This window comes from Echinops telfairi, unplaced genomic scaffold (genome assembly GCF_000313985.2).
Source record: "Echinops telfairi isolate 266 unplaced genomic scaffold, ASM31398v2 ScPeMD7_5;HRSCAF=22, whole genome shotgun sequence".
Lineage (NCBI taxonomy): Eukaryota > Metazoa > Chordata > Mammalia > Afrosoricida > Tenrecidae > Echinops > Echinops telfairi.
The window spans coordinates 28,016,733-28,033,395 of record NW_022103901.1 but is presented as its reverse complement, the minus strand read 5'-3'; the positions used below and the strand labels follow the sequence as shown (position 1 = coordinate 28,033,395).

At 52.1% G+C, this 16,663-nt stretch overlaps 1 protein-coding gene across 1 annotated transcript in view; it reads left to right on the top strand.

Annotated features, from left to right (window-relative positions):
• The first annotated feature begins 670 nt into the window (after positions 1-670).
• The window catches only part of LOC101642674 (nodal modulator 3), a 56,545-nt gene continuing 40,552 nt past the window's right edge, over positions 671-16,663 (top strand). Inside the window, exons 1-6 of the mRNA XM_045286008.1 lie at positions 671-829; positions 5,443-5,532; positions 8,114-8,159; positions 10,827-10,927; positions 12,430-12,536; positions 15,680-15,752. Coding sequence (XP_045141943.1) covers positions 671-829; positions 5,443-5,532; positions 8,114-8,159; positions 10,827-10,927; positions 12,430-12,536; positions 15,680-15,752 — 576 coding nt within the window. The remainder of the gene's footprint in view (positions 830-5,442; positions 5,533-8,113; positions 8,160-10,826; positions 10,928-12,429; positions 12,537-15,679; positions 15,753-16,663) is intronic.

Sequence of the window (16,663 nt, the reverse complement as noted above, 5' to 3'; positions counted from 1 at the left end):
AAGTCTCAGTAACTCAAAGGGGTCATTCTACCTTTTTTTCCCCCCACCCTAACCCTAGCTCTAATCCTTGGGGTCATTTCTACCTTATCCCATAGGGTCGCTGCTATGAGTTGGTATTCGACTCAATGGCAGTGAGTTTTGAATAAATGTACATTTTTGTTCCATATGCAAAAAAATTAATAACTCCAAAGCCCATTGTCATCAAGTTGCTTCCAACTCATGGTGACCCCTATAGGACCGTGTCGAACTAACTGCCCCACCGGATTTCTGTAGGCTGTTATCGAAGCAGGCGGTGATCGAAGCAGGCTGCCGCATCTTCTTCCTGCAGAGGGGCTGGTGGGTTCCACCGCCAACCTTCTGGGTAGCAGCCGAGCGCTTACCCACTGCGTACGAGGGGCTGTGACCTTGAACCCAAACGACTACTACACCTTTCAAGTTTGCATACCTAGGCCCCTCGCGCCAGGCGGACGGGACTTTGCATGAGGTCCTCCGCGCCTGCAGGGGGCACAAGTGGTCTCGCTGTCCGCTGAGCAATGCGACGTGGCTCTCCTTCCGGGCGACGCGACTGTACGGTAGAAATGCGCATGCGCAGCCCGGGGGGCGGGCTCCGTGCTGCCTGCGGTGCGGAGCGGAGGAGGGAGCCGGCGGCGAGGGGAGGGACCGAGTGGCCATGCGGGCTGGCCGGAACGCAGGGCCGCCGGGGCCCCTGGTGGTCGCCGTCGTGCTGCTGCTGAGCGGCGTGGCACGGACGCGCGGCTCCGAGGACATCGTGGTGGGCTGCGGGGGCTTCGTCAAGTCGGACGTGGAGATCAACTACTCGCTCATCGAGGTGAGCGCCCGCCCGGCGGCCTGGCCCGCGCGCTGTGTGACCTCGGGCCGGCAGCTCAGCCTCTCTGGGCCGCGGGGACTTCTGCTCCGGCCCCACGTTCGCAGATTGCTCCTCGCGCTCAAGGCGGCGCTCGCTGTCCTCCGCCCGTCACCCTTCCTTCCGTAGCGCCCCCAGAGCGGAGGGTCAGTGCTGGTGGTGCACGGGGTGGGAGGGCTGGCCCCCAGCTTTCGTCAGACCTCGCAGAACGAAGGTACCCCCCCTCCCCGGATCCCAGCGTCTACCAAAGCCAGGCTCCAGGCCAGTGCTTTCCAAAGCGAGCGATGACCACCGCTTTGTGGGGCGATGGAACGATCCAGGGGGCTGCACCAGCAGGTGCCTGCACGTTGTCGTGGGTTATGGGCTGTATAGTAGGCCACGTAAGTTTGGGAACCTGTTCAGAGCTTTTTGAACCGTGGGCCATGACCCCGCATGGTTGTGTGTGTGTGCACTTTGTCGTGGGTTATGGGCTGTATAGTAGGCCACATAAGTTTGGGAACCTGTTCAGAGCTTTTTTAACCATGGGCCATGACCCATATGGTTTTGTGTGTGTGTGTGTGTGTGTGTGTTTGTGTAGGGAGTGGGTGTGTGAGTGTGCTGAAGGCCACGGGAAAAGGTTTCCAAAGTGGGAATGACCAAAATTTAATTCAAAACCAAACGGTGTTGGAAATTTCTTGAGCAAAAAGCAGTTGTGAGTGGCAAGAGTTTCAGAAGCCCCACAGGGATCTCCTAAAACTCAGTACACATGTGCTTGACACAATGGATGGATGGATGGCTTGTGATATGAGTTGTATGAGCCCCCAATGAAATGATAAGAAAAAACAAACAGTGTCTGCAGGACTGAGATGCCAGGGCTCTAGGCCCCAGGTCCTTGGAAAGTCAGATTTCCCTGGAACCAGGCGTCCAGGGACTTGGAGAGAACGTTTTTCCGAACAGCAGCCTCAGCCTGGAATCCCGCAGAGCCGTGTATGCACACAAACTTCTTGTGCTAGTTCCATGACAAAGGCCCTGGTTTCCACTTTCGGAGCTCTGACCCAGTAAGTCTTGTGTTGGAGTCTCCAGGGCTGAGAATCATTATTTCCAACCTGCTCCTCTGGGGCCTCCTTTCCTTCTGAAAATAGGCTTGTCAGCTGCCCGAGTGCCACACTGGGTTGTGGCTGGACAGACCCTGTAGAGCAGAAGCCTTTATTACGTTGTAAAGCCCTGGTTTGTTAGAGGGCTTTTTACTTTTTAAACTTTATTGTGAGTCAGGTGAAAGTTTCCTGAGCCGATCAGCTCCTCATTGACCAGTTTCTACACGTTTTGCTTTGTCCTGCTGGTTGCAGTTGTCACCACGTGGTAGTTGCGTCTTCTGCGCCATCCCAGTCAGCTGGAAAATTGCACGGTGGGAGGGGGTGTTGGTGGAGGTTGGGGTAGGTCAGTTGGCAGGGTGGTGGGATGGGACTTGAGGAGGGTGGGCCCCGTTGGGGAGGCCCGGTGGTGGCTGGAGAGGCTGCGAGCAGTAGAAGTGGAAAAGGACAGGTGTTGGGAGGCATTTCGAAAGAGAATGAAGAGGCTAGGAGAAGACCTGGGAGGAACACCCTGGAAGGTGGTCTCAAAGTGGAGTCAATGAGCTGCAGGGATGAGGCGGGGAACCAGTGGGTTCTGCAGAGCAGGAGGAGGGCTAGAAATAGGTCCCTCGCCCCACTTTCTCTGTGACCTGGCCTTGCCTAAACCCCAGATTTTGTGCCTGTAGGATGGTGAGGGTGTCGAGAGGGAAGCAGTGTACCCTCTAAAGAGAACCAGTGATCATCTTCAAGGCTCCTGCATCCTGTTGCCTGTAAGGGCTCCGGTGTTCCGTGACTCAGAGACGCACTGACAGTAGAGGCGTCCTGAGCATCTGCTGGGCACACTTCGTGCCTTTGCTGCCTCCTGGGCAGGCTGCTGGCCTGGGTCGTAGGGAAGCTGCCTTTTGCAGCTTGTAATTTCCTGGGGGCTCCGGGAGCCAGTTGAAGGCTGGGAGAGCACTGTCTGTCACCCCTCTGCATTCACTGTAGCCCCAAGAACGGAGCAGTTTTGTGACCGGTTGTGATGTGTGTTCCTGGAGTTTCCCCTCCGGCTTCTCTCCTCACTTCTGATGGCGAAATCGGTCGTTTTGTATGTGTGACCTTGATAGAGATTTAGACTGTTGTCCTGGGCTCTGATCTGTACTTCATGAGCGAAATGTAAGTCATCAAGATATTTCACAAGCCCTTTTTTGTTTTCTTTAAAATTTTCATAACGTTTGTGTTTGTGTTTTGTGGATGCTCCATCTGGAAGGTACACACTTCAGTTGATATTGCCAGGACGAGGGAAAGCACAGCTTCTTTTCCATTCTTTCTTGATTGTGTTTTCATTGTGTCCAAATCCGCCTTCATTCTGCTTCAGTCTGCTTCCCCGCTGGACGAGGGCAGATGATTTTGTTCCGTTGTCTACCAGGATGGGGCCCCTGTATTTTCGGTGTCTTGTGTGCAGTGGGGGCCTAGCAGTGCATTGAACAGAACAGACCAGAACCTCTGCCCTCAGGGCACTAACCTTCTGTTTTTTAAGTGGCCTGTATTGTTAAGAAGAAAAACTTTATCAGTTGCCACTGCTTTGAACAGTCAGAAGAATGCATAGGGGAAGAAACAAAGAAAAGAAATGGTTGCTGACTCCTCTTTTGAAAACTCAAAGGCTCTCTGGGCTGTAAAGGCAGCGAGGCTGTAGTCCTGTCTGCCTGCCCTCTAGATGAATGCCCGTTGGCATTGTCTTCTTGGCACCTCTCAGTTGCTGTTGAGTCGATGATGACTTGTGATGGCCTCACGCATGTCAGCCTAGGACTGTCGCTCCACAGCATTTTCAGTAGCTAATTACTCAGACGCAGGTCACCAGGCCTTTCTTCTGAGGCACCTCTGGGTAGATTTGAACGTCCCACCTTTCTTTTCTTTAGGTTAGCAGCTGAGCATGGTGACTGCACACTCCGGCTCCCTGCTTGGCAGACACGTTTTCAGTCCTTCCTTTAAGTGCATGTGTCTGACTTAGGATCTTTAAATAGACTCATCAAGTCTTGCTTGAGAAGCTGCCGTGAAGGAGCCCCTGTCTCAGGCACTCAAGTAGGCGCACCTCCTGGCCCGTGCTTGAATCCCGGCTTTCCCTGTCCTTGACGTCTCCCATTCTGGGCACTGACAGCCCGTGGCCGTCGTTTCCGGGTCACTGCCATAGAGCATTAACACTTCAGGAGCAAGGAGGAGGCCACCAGACCCGGCTGCTTCCTGTCCCATGTGTGGAAAGCCACCTGGAGAGTGGTTCAGCCCTGTAGGCCAATGTAAGAAACTTCCCTCGGACGGGTTGCCTTTTTCTTCAGAGACGTTGTAGCATATTCAGACTCCTCTGCGAGGGGCTCGCCCGTGAACCTGCACAGCCACCGTGATAGGGTGGTGGTGGCTCTCTTTGCACAGGTGAGGAAGTGAAAGCTGAGGAGGTTAGGGACTCGTGCCAGGTCGCACACAGGTAGTATGCGAAGACCTGGATACATGGCCTTGAGCAACCTCTGGGGAAACAGTTAGTATGTGGAAAGGCCCAGGCTGTGCGAGTCTTTGGAACTGGGAGAGGCCAGAGAGGCATCTTGTTCATCTTATTAATAGGCTCTTGTCCTGAGGGTGGGAGTCAGTAGAACATTAAAACTATCTAAACATGAGGACTAGGGGTCCGGGTGGCACCATCGGGAAAGCATCGGGCTGCTGTTTGCCAAGTTAGCCATGCAAGCCCCCAGCTGCTCCACGGTAGAAAGATGAGGTTGTCCCATGCGCTGTCAGATTGACAGTCCCGGGACCCTCTCTGCAGTCCCTGTGAGTGGGAACGTACTTGCTGGCAGTGGGTCCGGGTCAACAAGTGCTACTGATGAATATGGATTTGGAGCCACCAGGAGTCCGGAATGCAGGTTCCTGGCCCTCATCCCAGACCTAGTTGTGCACCCAGGTAGAGCCGGAGTATGCGTTGTAATGAGCACTTTCACGCACAGCAGCAGTAACATGCCCTGTGTCAACCTGGAAACATGAATAAGCAACATCGAGGTAATAACCCACCCTCTGTCAGTGATTCCAACTTGGTGACCCGTCGGAAGACTAGCCCCACTCCCTAGGGATTCTAAGGCTGTAGGGCCTTAGAGGGGTAGACTGTCTCGTTTTTTTCTCCCTCGGCCCTGCTGGTGAGTTTGAACCGCAGATTCTTTAGTGAACAGCCAACTCATAGTTCCCTGTGCCACCTGGGATCCCTAACCCAGAGCCAGCCACTCAGACTGCCAAGAACGGACAAGTAGGACGTTTGGAGTCAGCTTCAGGTGGTTCCTAATCTGAACCTTCTTTCTTTCTGCCCCTAATAGCCAACTGGCACATATGAGGGGCCTCCAGAAAGTTTTTGGGAAAAGACCTTTTTAAAGAAATTAATTCCACTTATCCATGAATTTTTCGAAGCCCCTTCGTGGGCTGCCCTCAGACGCGTGCTGACAGTGAATTTGGACTGCAGACATGGCCTTAACTGGGTGGGCCCTGGCTGACTTTTAGTCTCCTCTTTGTTTCCAGATCAAGTTATACACCAAGCACGGGACTTTGAAATACCAGACTGACTGTGCCCCGAACAACGGCTACTTTATGATCCCCTTGTACGATAAGGTAAGTGGGGAGGGTTGGGCAGGCTTTATTGCTCCTCTTTTTCGATGGCAGGCGGCATGTTCTCTAGGGCTCAGCCACTGGGAGAGTGGCCTTTCCCGTAGGAGCTAGTGGCTCCCGCCGGGTCTCTGGAGTCGGCCCTGTGCAGCGAGAGGCAGCTTACACACTGGTGTGGTCCTTGTGCAAGTCCAGGGACACGGCTGGGTATCACAGCTGGGAGCAGGGTGCCCCGGGCCTCTAGCGGGTAGAGGCTTTAGTAGTATAGCAAGTCAGTTTGTGCCTCTTACTCCCCGGCCCCCCGATTCCCTCTTCTTCTGTGGAGATCGTCTCTGATAGAAGAATGGTGTGCGTCTTAACTGCTTGCTCTGCGTTGAGTGTCAGACCCAAGCCCGCCCTACTGCCATTGAGTTGATTCCAACCAAACACGAGCCCTACACCTGTCTTCCGGGGAGCAGCTTGCGGGTTCGCGTTTAACCGCTGATCTGGGGGTTAACGGCCTGATACATAGATATAGTCCCCAGCACCATTAGGGCACCTACGTAGTTAGATAACCCAGCACACACACACAGCTGCTTGTGCACATGAATATGCACTGCGCTCCCCACCCCCCATGTATATAACTGTCTTCACATTCTACATAAATTGCTTGTTTTTTTTACAAACAGTTTCATTGGCATTTCATTCACATATCACACAGTTCAGTCATATCAACAAGAGTTGTACAATCATTCATTACCACAGTACATTTTAGGACACATTCTCTCCCCCACCTCCATGGTTAAATCCCTTTTAAAATGAGGTGTGTGATCACCGCCAGTTGTAGTGCTCCTTCACCCTTTGTAAATTGCATTTTGAAAAAACATTTTATTTCAAATGAATTTCAGAGTCACAATAAATTGTGGTAGTAGACATCGTTTTTATTCCTCTTTTGTTAGACAAATAGGAATTAGCCTGCAGGGGCAGTGCAATATATAATGTGTCTTCTCTAGCCAAATTCTCTAATTCCCACCCAACAACCTTTCCCTGCATGGGTCTAGGAAGAATGTGGGGGAAGATACGGCTAAGGTTCACCTGTGAGTAATTGTGAACTGGATTCCCATCCTGCTGTGTATCAACTGAGCCCCTTGAGAAGCAGGAGGAGGGATCTCATCACCATCAAGAGTCAGGAGGGGAGCATGTCCCCTGGACCCGAGATCCCTGGCGGTGAACCTCTTGGATCAAGAACACAGCTACACCATCAGAGGAGGAGCAACAGAATGAGGCCCCAGCATGCAGCAGAGTGGTGGACTTCCCGTGGAGCATGCCAAGCCACGTGCTTTTGTGCAGGAGGCTGGCTTGCGGAGTGGGTGCCTCTGGACACTTCATTGGGGAAACTGGGCTGGACACACAGAAGTGGAGCTGAGTACCCTTGGGCTGAGGCTCGCTGGGAGTCGAGTGCCTCTGGACACTTAATTCAGGGAGCTGGACTTGCTGACCCAAAGGGCTTGAGCTGACTTGACTGTCTTTGGCCTGAGGCTTCCAGTGCAGGGGGAGGCCCCGTTGGGCATTTTTAGCAGACCTGACAGAACTTTGTAACATGTCCCATAAACAACTATCCTGGGCGTTTCTCACTGGCACGACAACTTGGTGGCTTCCTTAATAAACCGTTTACTCGTGGCCATTGTCTTTGAATTGTGCAGCTATTGCAGGTGTGAGAACCCAGAGAAGTCAAATAGAACGTTTATGAAGACACCCCAGAGCTCACAGTACGATTTCTCCTCCCATGTGGCATCTTGGCGTGTGTTGAACACCCACGGAGGGATATCACTGGCCTCCTTTCTAATGGCGGTGTAGCACTCCAGAGTCAGGGCAAAACTGCACATGATTTAAACACTTCAGTGTGGCTGCTAACTGCGAGGTCAGCAGCTCAAACCCACCAGCCACTCCATGGGAGAAAGGTGAGGCTCTCTGCTCCTGGAAAGAGTTACAGCCTCCGAAACCCTGCGTCGGGTTGCTGTGAGTCAGAACAGTGCAGTGGCGGTGGGCTTGGGTTTTATTGTGGGAGAGGGAGTTAGTGATGGGCAGAAGGTCCTTTTTGGATTAAAGTGTTTTCCTACAGTGCAACAGTCGTTCTTGGTGAATTTAAGTCTGCATGTGCAGTGCATGGAATTGATTCGAGAGGTGGACTTGCTGGGTCTTGTCGGTTTTTTTGTTTTTTTTAAAACTAAAGACCACTCTCAATCCTGGACGGATGGAGGAGATGGTAGGGTTAGAATACCCATTTGTCAGAAAGCACTGTAGTTCGTGTGTGAAAGACAGGCCATAAACTCCGTTACCAGCGTGTTTGGTGACAAGGACAAACAGTGGCTGCATAAAGCATCTGCTCCCATAAGGGCTTCCGCGTGTGACCCGGGGGCTTCCCCTTTTGCTACAGCTGGAAAGGGGGTCAGTGCTCACCAGCCTTTACAAGGACGGTCGTTGTGGGCGTTTTGCTCCGTGTGCAGACAGTTTACATGTCGCGATGGCATCAGAAGAATTCAAACCAGTTGAAGGGGCACCGATTTTCATGCCTTCCAAGGTCATTTTCTTTGCTTTTCCCTCTTAGGGAGAGTTCATCCTGAAGATTGAGCCTCCCCCAGGCTGGAGCTTTGGTAAGTGAACTGCGTAATCGGGCATGCTCAGTGGAGCTGCCAGGACCTGCCTACTAGGAATTGGAGTTGGCAGAGTGAGGAGGGGGGCATGGCCTCGTGTGGGAAGCTCTGGTGGTTACCCTCCTGATCATTTGAGAGCGGCGTGACTCTCTTCAGCCTTCCGGTTCTTGTTCTTCATGTCTCTCTCTGGCCTGCTTTTGAAGCCTCATTAGGGGACAGCAGACCAGGAGGGAAGGAGGGAGGGGGACCTTTGTTCCCATCCCAGGACTGTTGCTTTCTTAACCACCCCAGTGTTTTTTTCCTTTTTAATTGACTGGACCATGGCATTGATAAAAATAATAGACTTTGACCTGAAATTCTTCTGTTAGGAGACTGGAAGCCCAGGCACCCATGCCCATGGCTGTGTCAGCTGCCGCTTCCTCACCTGTGGGGTCAGGACCGTGATGGCTCCTGCTTCCCAGGGGCTCCCTGGGCCAGTATCTGTAAGCTTTCGGAGTGGCCAGCACAAGAAGGGAGCACACATGGCCCTGCGGCCCCATCCAAACAAAGGCTCACAGCCGCCTGCAGGCAGGTCGCTGTCTGGTCGAGAAGCTGGAGCGGTGAGAATGGGCTGGAGATCCGAAGAGCCTCCAAGCTCCCCCTTCCGTCCCATCCATTCTGCTTGACAGGGACCAGTAGGAGAGGAGAACTGCCCATGGCGTTTCTGAGACTGGATCTTTGCAGAAGCAGACTGCTGCCTTTTTCTCCCATGGAGCAGCTGCTGGGCTCCAACTGCTGGCCTCCCGGTTAGCAGTAGCTGAGTGCTTTAACCACTGTGGCATCTGGGCCCCTTTGAGATTAGAGGGAGGGTCCGGTGTGGTGTGGCTGACGGATCTGAAGGGGACAGATGAGCGTTGGTGTTTCGGCAGAGCAGGTGTTTGCTGGCCCACCTTTATGACTTGGGGAAAGTGTGGGCAGAGGGAGCCACAGTTGTTCAGGTCTGGTCCCCTTCGGAGTTGGGAGAAGGAGGGATTTAGGCCCAGCTGCCATGAAGGGAAACTCGGGCGGCTGAGAGTGGATTTGGCCTTGGGGGAGAGGGCCTTTTCCAGTTTTCAGTCTGCAGGTGTCTCTTGGTGTATTCCCCAAAGCTGTGGGGTGGGAACTTAACCCATCAAACATGCCGCAGTTGTTAAGGGGTCTCCGGCAAAGCAAAAGGTCGGCAGCGTGCAACCCCCAGCAGACTGAGAAAAGACCTGGCCATTTGCTCCCATAAGGGTTTCCACCTGGAATCCCTGCGAGGCAGCTCTGCTCTTGGCTGAGTTCAGTACACTTGAGGCTCCTACCCCAACACCAGTAGCGGTAGGAGTGGGAACCCTGATGGCACCGTGGTCAAGCACTCGGCTGTACAGCTTACCGGCTTGGAAGCCCAGGGGGCAGTTGTGCTCTGTGAGGAGAGGTCCCTGTGAGGCTCACAGGACCTAACAACTGCCGAGGCTCAAGCAGAAGCTACAGGTTGGCAGCCTGCGAGGCCGTGGGGCAGCTGTGTTTGCTTCTGAATGTCCTGTGCTAGGGTTTCGGGGACTGGTTGGTTCCTCACAGCATGCTTACAGAAACGTGCGCTGATTGCAAGTCCAGAACGCGATGAATTTTCACCACGTGAACACAGCAGAGCTTTCCTAAGAGTGCTCCAGTTACCTGCTGACCACTCTGCCCTGCTCCGCTAGCCGGACTTGGAAAGTTCTTGATTAGTTTTCTCTGACTCTCTGTATGAGCAGAAATGCCTCTATTGCAAGGCCTATTCAAGCCTTCGTGCCCATTAGCTATTGGCGTCTTCCTCTGTGCGTGTTCTCACTTTACCTGAAAATGTCTTGATAGTTCCTTTTTTGCCTCCTCTCCTCGGTAATTTCAAACCTTAAAAACCCACAGTGGTGAGGGTGGCGCGGGACTAGGCAGCACTGCGTTCTGTTGGGTCTGGGGGTGCTGTGAGTTAGAGCCAAGCAGGAGGTTCCATGAGGCCTCGGGGGTCTCATCGTCGCTATTGAGATCGTAGGAAACTGCAGAGAGAAGTCCAGGTTTCCGGGGGGCGGGGGCGGGGGGAGCTGGGTCGGGGCTGCCTCTGTCACTGTGTGTGGGTACGTTAGACTTTTGAGCTTATTACCCTAATTTAGCGATGTGCACTCAACCTCCTTGGTCAGGACCCAGGCCGGGGGAGCCAGGCTTCTTGGGTCCAAATTGGGACACTTTTACTCACAAGCTGTGTGATTTGGGAGGTCCTTCCACCTTTGTGTGCCTACAGACATTGCTATCCACGCTCTAAGGTAGTCATGAGCATAAGGTGCACTTACTACGGCAGCTGGTTCATGGTGGGCACTCAGGCAAGAAATCTGTGTCACCCACCGCACTTTCTGTGGTACTTTGGGCTTCTTACCGTGGCTGAAAAATGAAAACAAGGTCTGTCCCTTGTGGCACTGCTTCCCTCTAGGCGTGTGGAGGACAGGGCTGGGAGGGAGACTTTTCCCCGTTCCTTTTTGGACCTTTGCATGAGGATGCATGAGCGTGTATTATTAAGGGTCCACATGTGAAGTGCATGCAAGCTTAGCTGTGAACTGTATCCTACAGCAGTGCTTTCCCTGGGCCCAGAACTCAAGCACTCTCGTGTCCTGCACCCTGCCCCTCTCTGTTTTTCAGAGCCGACGAGCGTGGAACTCTACGTGGATGGTGTTAGTGACATCTGCACAAAGGGAGGGGACATTAACTTCGTGTTCACAGGCTTTTCGGTGAATGGCAAGGTATGCCTTTAGGACTTGCTCTGTCATGTGCAGCCATGTGCTACGCGGGTGTCGTGCACAATGTGTGTCACATGTCTCCCCTGACCTTTACAAAAGGACTTCTCACCCGAGGGCTGCCATTCTATAAGGACCCCCGATAAGCGTCAGGAGGGGCTGTGAATGCTACCCAGTTGTGTGTCGGGCCAGGGGTGCTCTAAAGGTCGAGGGTAGGTGACCGCTCCTTCTCTTCACCCTGCTGCCACACCTCGGGATGGAGAGTAAATACGAGGCATGGACTTGAGCCGCACTCGCCCCTGCACTTGTGGCCTTGCTGCCCTTCCCCTGTGGGCCAAAGCCGGGACGTGGGCAGGGCAGGACAAGGCTCCTGTCCTTGTCAGCCTGCCAGTCCTGGACTCTGCTCTGTGTCCTGCCTTCTGTGCAGCTTTGCCGAGTCTCCCTCGCCATGCCTCCGTTTCCTCCCCTGCAGCATAGGTGCAGGAGTAGCATGTACCCCATCAACCTGTCAGGAGAATTGGGTGGAATAAGGTGTGCAGGGTGCTTCTTATCATGTTCGTAGTGAGCATTAGCAAAACGGTTGTGGCCGACATTAGTATCATAGTGGACCCTGGTTTGTTTATTTGTTTCCATTTTAGGATACCCCCCCCCACATTCCCCATGGCTGAAACCAGGTGTGTCTTAGACCCTTGCAGTCCATGTGGTGACCTGAAGTTGGCTTCTTCCCCAGAGGGTTGTGTTTACTCCGCCCAGGGACACTCTCAAGTATTTCAGTTTCGTCTCCGGTTAGTTTGGGTCCCCAGGGCAGTGTGATTGTAGACGGCCGGCACCTCAGCTCTGCTCCTCAGGGGAGAGCGTTCTCTTGCCCCCCCCCCCCCCCCCCCCCCTCCCCCAGGCTGAAGACGGTCAAGAGCAGACTTCCCGGCCGGCCCTTTTCTCTCGGTGGCTTTCCTCTCCTTTGCCCGGCCTTGAGAAGATGGCTCTTGGGCCTCCCTGCATGATGTGCTGGTTTCTTATGAGCGTCCCCATCTGGGTGTTTGTCTTAATAATCTATAAGCAAAACAAGGCCCTCCGCCTCCCCAAACCAACACCAGCAATAAGACCCACCACCATCAAGTCTGTTTTGATTCCTAAGGACCCTGGGAAGGTTTCCGAGGCCGTAGCTCTTTACGGGAGCAGACGCCTCATCTTTCTCACGTGGAGAGGCTACTGGGTCCAGAGCGTGACCTGGCAGTCAGCAACCCCACGTGTCACCCACTGCCTTCCCAGGGCCCCTGTTGTGCAGCCCTGGTTTGTCTTTAATCGATAGTGTCCTAGACGTGGACTATTACTCTGCTACTTACATTATTCCCCTGTGGCTGCCGTGCAGTCACCCGTGGCTTATGTCCCATTCCAGAACAGGCCGTGGTCCCAGGAAGCGCGCAGACCGGGGATGCGTGGGATCGGCAGGACAGTTGAGAGCGCGCCTGGCCTGCTCGGCCTGGTCCTAACCTTCTTCTCCGCCCCAGGTCCTCAGCAAAGGGCAGCCCCTGGGGCCCGCAGGCGTTCAAGTCTCTCTCAGAAACACAGGCACGGAAGGGAAGATCCAGTCGACAGTGACACAGCCTGGTGGCAAGTGAGTGGCCTCTGTCTCCCTGCCGTGCGTCTGCCATGGGTGGCGAGGTCAGAACTGTGGATTCTGGGAGACAGGGATCCAAATCCGAATTGGTTTCATCGCTTGGGCAAGTCTGTGCTCGGAGTCTCAAGCTCCTCATCTGTAGCGTGGCAGCCTTGTGGGATGGTGACACGCGAGAGAACGCCTGGTGAGCCTTCGCTCACTGTATCAGTGCTTACAGCTGCCAGGCATGCAGGAAGCGCTGAATAGCTGTTATGTCAAAAGCGCTTAGCTCAACTATGATTTTTTATCAAAAAGTTTTAAATTTTGCGTTGAGAGCAGATCACCGGTCCAGACACATTTTGCTCCCGCTCATCCATTGTGATCCCATCAGTGCCTCCACTTGTCCCAGTTCTGTTTCCTGTTTCCAATCCTCCTCCCCTCTCACTACCCCAAGGGCTTCTGCTCTGCTCATGGCAGCCGTACAGGGCACAGCGGGCCTGCCCTGCCAGAGGGTTTCTGGAGCTGTGTGTGCAGATGCAGGCCGCCTCGTCCTTCTCCTGCGGTCTCACTTACAGCTAACAGCTCAACCCATGAGCCACCCAGTGCCTCTTTTATCTCTCTTATGTCAAATGTATTGTAGTTAGTGCTGTGGTGGCTCTTAATGAACGTCGTAGAACCTTGTAATGAGTCTGTCTTTCAGTTCTCTGTTATTTTTGAAATGCCTTTCACTTGGAAATAATAGCTGTTCATATAGTGGTCCCCAGCTGAAAACACATTCGAGTTACGGCAAACTGCACTTAGGATGGTCTGTTTTGTGCTTCTGGTCTTTCAGTCTATGTGATCATTAGTCATAAGTCCTACATACATGATCGTACATAACTGGCTGGTGTTTTGACCATTCTGAGATGCTCACTTAGAGATGTTTAGTATTCTAATTTATAAAGACACTGATTTAAAAAAGAGTACCAATAAGAAAAGATTATATTAAAACAACAACAACAATTTTTTTTTAATTGAGGTGTTTGGCTTATATCTGAACTGACTTAGGGTAGAATCATGAGAACAGGGCCGACTCCACCCTAAGTGAGGGACTGACTGTCCTGTGTAATGCCTTTCTAGACCTTTGTACTCCTGGTCTGGAAAGGAAGGTGAAGTTTTGATTTTCTCCAGGCTAGTTGTTTGCTGTGGACCATGCTCAAGTGAATTTGCTGAATGCAGCCCATTACCTTTGAAGTTCATTTCATAAGCATGAACTCTTAAATTGTCCGATGCTTTGCAAATTTGGAGGGAGCCCGGTGGCACTGTGGTCTGAGTGTTGGGCTGATAACCACAAGGTTGGCAGTTAGAGCCACCTACCGCCCCGTGGGAGAAAGACGAGGCTGGCTGCTCCTACAAAGACCTCCCGCCTGGGAGATGCCATATGGGTCTCTGTGGGCTGGCATTGACTCAATAGCAGGGATGGGTGTGGGGTGTCCTGGTGGTGGTGTAGTCAAGCATTTGGCTGCTGAAAGGTGGGCAGTTCGAACCCTCCAACTGCTCCGTGGAAGAAAGATGGGGCTGTTCTGCTCCTAGAAACTCCGCCCTCAAGGGTCCCTCTGAGTTGTAAGCCGCTTGACAGTAATGGGTTTGGCCTGCACATTTGAAGGGTTAAAGGTCAGGGTCATGGCGCAGCATTTCTAGCCTTCAGTTCATCTCACTCTGGTCTTGCTTTGCCTCTATTGCTAGACAGCCTTCCTCAGCTACTGGCTCCATCACAGGTGGTTTGCAGAGGAACCACAAATGATTTAGAGTGTCTTCTCATGGCGGACGTGCACCCCTTCACGCAGGATTTACCCACGACGCCAGTGCCGTCTTGAGCACTTTGGCCAGTCAGGTCTGCACCCTGTTCACAAGTGGTTGGTCCTTCCCCATTGCTCCTTGGCACGTCCTTGTCCTTGCCTAGTCACACCCATCGTTTCTGTTAAACCCACTCGGATGTCCTAGGACCAATTCCCGCTAAGCTTCAATGACTGGTTTTATGCCAAAAATCTTTCGGAAGGGAATGCAACCACATGTCCTGGCACACAGTATGTGCTCAGGAAATGTGAAGAAATTCGTTCCTGCAGAAACACCTGCTAATGGCACGTTTGTGATACTTCAACGGCCAGTATTCATCTTACAGTTGAAGAACTTGGGTTCTTAGGAAAAGGTTAGAGCGGAGTGGTCAATTCCTCCCTCAACACAAGAACACTTTGTTCTAATAACCCGGCGTACCGTGATGCTCAGCTTCCTGATATGATCGCTGAAGACAAAACGGGTGCATAAGCAAATGTGAAGAAAGCTGATGGTGCCAGCTATCAAAAGATAAAGCATCTTGGGTCTTACAGGCTTGATGATAAACAAACGGCTATCTAGCCGAGAAGCAACAAAGCCCACATGGAAGAAGCACACCAGCCTGTGTGATCAGGAGGTGTCAGTGGGATCAGGTATCAGGTCTCTAAGACCCAGAACAAAAAAAATCACATCGATGTGAATGAGGGGGAGTACAGAGTGGAGACTCAAAGCCCATCTGTAGACAATTGGACATCCCCTTACAGAAGGGTCACAAGGAAGAGACGAGCCAGTCAGGGTGCAGGATAGCACCGATGAGACATACAACCTCCATCTATTTCTTTAATGCGCTCCCCTTCCCGCCCCCCGCCCCCCACTACCATGACCCGAATTCTACCTTACCAATCTGGCTAGACCAGAGCATGAACACGGGCACAGATAGGAACTGGAAACACGGAATCCAGGACAGATAAACCCCTCAGGACCAATAATGAGTAGTGACACCAGGAGGTTAAGGGGAAGGTTGAGGGGAGCGAGGGGAAACTATTTACAACGACCTACATATAACTCCCTCCCTGGGGGACGGACAAGAGAAAAGCTGGTGAAGGGGGACACGAAAAAATAATAATTTATAAATGATCAAGGATTTATGAGGGAGGGCGGATGGGTGGTGATTGTGGTGGTGAGCTGATACCAAGGTCTCAAGTAGAAAGCAAATGTTTTGAGAATGATGATGGCAACAAATGTACAAATGTGCTTGACACAATGGGTGGATGGATGGATTGTGATAAGAGCTGTACGAGTCCCCAATAACATGATAAAAAAGATGAGTGGTATCTTGTATTTCTTAGGTTTGCATTTTTTAAAGTTCTTCCTGGAGATTATGAAATCCTTGCAAGTCATCCGACCTGGGCGCTGAAAGAGGTGAGTGTTTCTGTCAGGCCAGTGACATCCGTACCCTCCGTTTCAGATGGGAAGTCGATAGAGGGCTAGTTTTCTGGTCTCCAGGGCCACCGATGAGTCTGGTGGTGTTTCTAAGGTCCATTCCCTGTGGTAACAGGTGTTATTCCCAATGTTGTTGTCTCTCTGATTTGAACAAGGTCTGGTTTTAACTGTTTTAAGCTAAGGCAAGACCGAAAGGATCCGATGAGATTTTTTTTTTTTTTTAACATTTTATTAGGGGCTCATACAACTGTTATCCCAATCCATACGCACATGAGATTTATTTGTTCTTTTTTTTTAAATCAGAAATAGAATTCTGTAAATATATTAATTATTATAGAAACACTTGCCCAAGGAGATTCTTTAATATGCTTATGCTAGCATAGTTTATAATAGCAAAACCCCGTGACCAACACATGTATCTCTGTAGGAGACAAGGCCCTGTGGTTTTGTCAGACTCACGTTCGGTGTCAGCACTGAAGGAACCAGAGCCACAGAAAGAGAAAGGCAGGTTTCTGAAGGACACTGTAATAAAGTGATCCGAGTGCCCATGGTAAAGCCATGTGTGGAGTACATTCAGATGTAGGCAGATGACCCACTCGGGCCTGGGCTGGCAGGCGCCACGTCTCAGTGAAACCGATGTGTGCTGCAGGAGGAGCGCCCAGGGGCCTGGGCTTCCACAGGGGCCGAGGTTCTTAGATTTCTCTCCCTGCTCTAGCTAGCTGGAGGGTTTTCATTGTGGTCGAGGTGAATGTTGTTTTGTACGTCTTTATTGTGAATTAGGTGGAGGTTTACGTATCAGATCATTTCAACAACTTTACAATTTATCAAACCTCCCAACATATCAAACCCGCTCCCTGCCCTCCCTCCCCCAATTCTTTCCCATCATTCCC